Raw genomic sequence first — 5,926 nt, 5'->3', positions numbered from 1 at the left:
ATAAGAAGTACCCTATTTTGAAATAAATAAAAACATATAGCTGCAGCCTAATAGCTTCAAAATATATATTTAGTTTTAAATGTGAAAACAAAAAGTGAGAGCAGGTCAGGCTGGAGGCGGACACAGATACTGAAGCTCTGTAGAAACCAACTGGAGCTTCTGCTCTGATCAAGAAGCTGCTGCGCTGATCTCTGAGCAGCTGAGACCAGAGGAACTCTGTGTTTTCACTGTTTCCACTGTTAAGAAGCAGCCTGCTTCACGTGAACGAGCTCTGATCTTGTGTCTCTGAGCGAGTGAGCGGGGCGGGGGCGGAGCCTCGGGACCGGTGCGCTATCTGGGGCGCACACACACAAACACACTCACTCGCCCGCTCCTGATACTGACGGCCTGACACGATGATGTTTAAAAAACTTATTGTGACTTAGTCAACCACCAACATTTTTTGTCTCGTCTTGTCTCGTCAACGAAAGTTAAAATAGATTTAGTCATATTTTTTATTTTCAAAGATCCAATTTCGTTACGTCTTCGTCTCGTCTTCGTCATGGAAAAAAGATCGTTAACGAATAGTTTTCGTCATAGTTTTCGTCAACGAAGATAACACTGTTACACAGAGTGTTCAGTGTGATGCGTCTGGGAACGCACGTAAGGCTGCTTGTAACTTGAGCTTGAGCATGCAATAAACATGGACTAATAGAAGCCATCTCATTAACATCATTCTGGTTGCCAGTGGTCATAACTAACTATTACATGGTGTCAGAAGGTGGTCCAATTCGTAATTTTGAGGAATATACACCGAGTTTTCCTGAAGAGGAAGCTACAGCTAACAGGTACCGCGGCGGGGACTAGCAGTGTGATAAAAGCTAACAGCTAGCTGAAAATGGAATAGTTTAAGCTACCGTCGCCGTTGGTGTTAACCGGCAACTTGGGAGAAAATTGGAGACGATGGGAACAGCGCTTCCAAATATATATGACCGCGAGTGGTGCAGAAGGAAAGGACGAGAAGATCCAGGTAGCTATTCTACTGCATGTACTGGGCGAAGAGGCACTGGAAGTCTACAACACGCTTGAAACAAATCTTGACGACAACGATAATGAAACAGTGAGAGGAATTCTGGCAGCCTTCATAGCATACTGTTTACAAAAGAAAAATACAGTGTTTGAACGATACCAGTTTTGGGGCGCATCCTTTAGCCGATAACATAACAATTGAAAAGCATGTAACTGAACTGAAAAAGAAAAGTAAAGACTATATATTTGGCGCCTCGGAGAATGACATGATCAGAGACAATATTGTGTTCAGCCTGAGCGAGCAGCGCTTAAAGGAGAGTCTTTTGAGAGAGCCTAATCTCACGTTGGAGAGAGCGATAGTCATGTGTCGTGATGCAGAGACCGCGAAGAATCAGATACAGGCTATGGGTGCATCGAGAAACGAGACAGCGGTGCACGTACTACACAAACATAAAGCATGGGACAAGCAAACACTGAATAAAATGAAACTGTAAGCAACATACATGCAAAGCAAAGGACCGAGTACAATATGCCGAAATTGTGGAAAGTCACACCAACCACTGTGAAAACTGTGAAACAGGTGATCAAAAAGGCACAGCAAACTGGAACAGACCTTCATCTTGCACTTCTCACCCTGCGGAACACACCTGTTACGGGTATGGACTACTCTCCTGCTCAACTGCTCATGGGCAGGATACTGAGGAGCACTCTACCAAGCACCAGCGCCATTCTCCAGCCTGCAGTGCCCAAGGATTCACACTCAGCGCGCCAAGGCCTACAGAGAAGACAGCAATAGTACTACAACAGTAGCCTGGACGCCAGACGAACTTAGCCCCGCCCACAACATTTGAGGTCGGGAAGTTCGGTCTGGAGTCGCTCCGTTGGGGAGAAATTATGCCCGGCTCGAAATCGACCGGTCCAATCAGATTGTCAGGGCGGGCTTTATACGATGATGGACAGATGATCAACAGTAACGTAATCAACCACGTCATCAAAGTACGCTTGGGTTGAATTGGTTTTCAACCAACATGCCTGCCGCGTAGCGACTTCCCTCGCATAGGGTTATCTTTTCCGTGCTGGCAAACACTGCAGTCATGGCCGTAATATGTTTGGATCCCAATCTGAGAACTCCAAAGTATATCATAGTTTTTAACCTGGCCTTTACGGACCTGTTCAGTAACTCTGCTCTGGTGCCGAACGTCTTCCTGTTCAACCATCATCTCATCCCCTACAACGACTGCCTGACCTTCCTCTTCTTCTGCTACACCTGTCTCTCCATGCAGTCTCTCAACCTGGTGGCTCTCTCCTACGACAGACTCATAGCGATCGGTTACCCGCTGCAATACCATGTGAAGATCACTCACAGGTCCATGTTTTGTGTTATCGCCTCTTTTTGGCTCTCTATCGTCACTGTGGTACTGATCGCAGCCGGCCTTCTCACCAGACTCTCCTTCTGTCAGTCCGTAGTGATCAGGAGTTATTTCTGTGACCACGGTCAGTTGTATCGTCTGGCCTGCAACGACACCACACCCAGTTTTATCATGTCCTATCTGTTACCAGCTCTCATCCTCTGGTTCCCTCTGATATTCATTGTGTGCACGTACCTGTACATCAGCTATGCTTTGAGCAAAGTGACCACGGTTCAGGGGCGGCTGAAGGCCTTAAAAACCTGCACAGCTCATCTGTCACTAGTGGCCATCTACTTCATCCCGATATTAGTCACATTTATGTTGCAGAAGAATATTCATCCCAACGATATACCCTAAGGAGAGGTGGTGGTCTAGTGGCAGAAACTTGGACTATGGGCAGAGAAGGTCTCTGGTTCGTCTCTGGTTCGACTCCACGGAGAGACAACAAAAGACGAACCTGGATTGATCTGTCGAAAAATCCAAGAGTCTCCCTACCCTGTCTAGTGCCCCTGAGCAAGGCACCTTACTCCCCCAACATCTGCTCCCCGAGCGCTGTACATGCCTGCTCACTGCTCTGTGTGTCCTGCACCAGATGGGTCAAAAGCAGAGATTAAATTTCCCTTCCTGCATGAGTGTGCCTTTGCATGACTGTGCATGTGTTTGGGACGAATAAATGCATCTTTAACTACCTGCAGTTTAAGGAGCGGCCCATGTTAATAGACGCACCAGATCCCTCGCTTGCGGACCAGTGCAATAAGACACTCGCTGTACAACGACCGGACGCCCGCTGTGCGGCATTTCACAAAAACTATAGTTTAACACCCCTCGCCAGCGGAACGAGGTAAGGAAGCTGGTCCCATTTACTTTGCTGCAGGTAGTGCGGAACAGGAGTCGCTATGTCACGTTAACGCATCAGACTTGTCTCGTGGTGATTTGTTTGTTTATTGTATTTTAACGTTTGTGTTTGGTTTTATGGATTAAAATATCGTGTACTTTATGTCATTCCAGTTTTACGGTGTATTTACGGCTACGATGAAGTGAACAATAAAGAGCCGTGTGACATCAGTAGAGAAACTCTGCGTCATGTTTGGGGAAGGGAGGGGGGGGAAGAAACATTTACTGTTTCTCTCAAAAATGCTGATCGTGTTGGTAAGATCTCCATGTATCCTTAAATTATTTTTACAACACTGGCAAAAATCGTTTTTACTGATCTTCTACTTCTTCCAGCATGCGTGCAGTTGAGCTCTGTGAACAACAGCTATGCGTCGCTTTACATACGTCACATACTACGTTGCACTGATTGGTTGTAGGTCTATCCAATTGAGCGAAGAGGCTTTTTTTTTTCTGGTTCGGTTGAAACACGCCCCATAATCACAGCCCAATGGAGCGGTATCAGACTCACATTCTGACTAGATTTGTGAGTATGACAACGTCAGGCTACTACAACAGAGGCAGGAAGCAGCTTCCTGAACTATGCCCTGGCAACATTGTGCACAGGGTTGGCGTCCATCTGTAGTTACTAGTGCTGTGTCGGTCGTGAACGATTCGTTCGTTTTGAACGAATCCTTACAAGGACTTGGGAATAACGAGTCCTCTCAAAGAGAGATTCGTTAATTTTCTCGTGGCCGCGCATTGGGACTGTTGCATAGGCTGATGCAGGTCACATGAAAAAGGATCCAAAGACTCGTATCCGGCAGATGAACGAATCACTGATCCGAAGACTCTGTTGGCAGAAGAACGAAACACTGATCTGAAGACACGGTCGGGAGGTGAACGATTCGTTCATCTGCCGGGTACGAGTCTTTGGATCATTTTCTACGTGACCTCCATAGGCTCAGAAGAGGAAACAGTTACCTCATCCCCTCTTGCGTGACCGTTGTTAAAAAGCAGCCATGACTGACAGCTTTTGTGTGGCAGATCATATATTTTTTAAGAAAACCTCCTCTATTAAATACAGTAAAACATGACAGTTTGTATGGTTTTAAATTGTCATTTATTGTCACACTGGCATTTAATTATCACGGGAAATAATTACACTGCACTAAACTGTAAGTGTAAATGTAAAGTGAAAATAACAAAACCAGTCATTATGACTTGTGAATAGGGCTGAACGATTAAGATTTAATATGCGATTCTTTTATTTTATCCTCTCTTTCCCCCCCCCAAAAAAAAATAATGAATGATTTAAATATGACCAACATAATATTCGATACTGTACAATATTCTTTCCCACATTTTTATTTGAATGCGGCGTTGTTATAGTCAGTGGATCAGCAGCAGTTTAAGCTCTGTGTCCGCGGATGCGGCGGGCCAGCTGGATGTGCTGGCAGCGTGCGAATCAGCAGCTCCATAGATTCCCGTTCATGTCCGGGTGGACGTGCAGCGGTATGGAGGTGCCGGGCGATTTTCCCGTGCGCCGCCCGCACCGCGGTCACCGGCGAGATGAGTTTGCTCTGTGTGGCCGGTCGGGGGTTGAACGATTCGTTCATCTGCCGGGTACGAGTCTTTGGATCATTTGCACCCCCCCCCCCCCCCCCCCTTGAAACGAACGAATGACTCAAAAAGAGATTCGTTCATTTTACTGAACGAGATTCAAAGAACCGACACGGTAAAAAGATCCGAACTTCCCATCACTAGTAGTTACAGCAGGGCGAGCTGAACCTCGTTCCTACAACATCCAGACATCATCTAGGCAACACTAAAGGCGCAACAGGCGTCATCTGAGGAAAACAACAGCCTGCACCCAGGTGAATTCAGATTCATATTCAGACTGCGAGGGTGCGGATTTACCAAATTCGCCATCTACAAGTACCGCAGCGACTACGGACTGTAACTCCTCACCCACACCAAACCTGACTCAAACCAGGAGTGGCCGAGTCATCACACCCCCCAAGAGGTTCAATGACTTTCAAATGAATCAACATTAAGGACTGTGGTAAAATGGCGAACGGCGTAAATACAAGCTTACAGCCTCAATTATCAGTTAAAAAAAAAGGAATGTAAAATGATTTAAGATGTGAAATGTTGAGTGTTGAAATGGTAAACTGTTTGTGTACGGTAACTAATGAGATCTACTTGAAAAGTGAAAGTGAATATCTGAAATGTTCTCTTATGATATTCTTAGTTACTTAGTATGTTCTTCTTACAGAGAGATAAAAAAAAGATAATGTCATTCAGTCAGTTTTGTTGATGTAATCCAATTAGAAGAACAACAACAAACTTTGTATTGATATGAGTTTATTAATGCATAAGTTTCATTTCATTTTAGATTTGTTAAGCAGATAAAATGATGAAGTTTAATCTCCATTCTAAGAAAGGGGGATGTAGGATATAGTGCTGTGCACTAATACTGTTTGGGTTCACAACAGGGGTGGAGTGTTACACAGAGTGTTCATTGTGATGCGTCTGGGAACGCACGTTAGGCTGCTTGTAACTTGAGCTCGAGCATGCAATAAACATGGACTAACAGAAGCCATCTCATTAACATCATTCCGGTTGCCAGTGGTCAT

At 45.3% G+C, this 5,926-nt stretch overlaps 1 protein-coding gene across 1 annotated transcript; it reads left to right on the top strand.

Moving 5' to 3' along the window:
* Nucleotides 1–1,370: 1,370 nt before the first annotated feature.
* Nucleotides 1,371–2,774, top strand: LOC128460588 (olfactory receptor 1500-like). Its single transcript, XM_053445832.1, has 2 exons — nt 1,371–1,445; nt 2,052–2,774. The coding sequence occupies exons 1-2, from the start codon at nt 1,371–1,373 to the stop codon at nt 2,772–2,774; spliced, it is 798 nt and encodes a 265-aa protein (XP_053301807.1).
* The last annotated feature ends 3,152 nt before the right edge of the window (nt 2,775–5,926 follow it).

The sequence above is a fragment of the Pleuronectes platessa genome, chromosome 17, assembly GCF_947347685.1.
Source record: "Pleuronectes platessa chromosome 17, fPlePla1.1, whole genome shotgun sequence".
Lineage (NCBI taxonomy): Eukaryota > Metazoa > Chordata > Actinopteri > Pleuronectiformes > Pleuronectidae > Pleuronectes > Pleuronectes platessa.
This window is presented reverse-complemented; position numbering and strand designations above follow the sequence as displayed.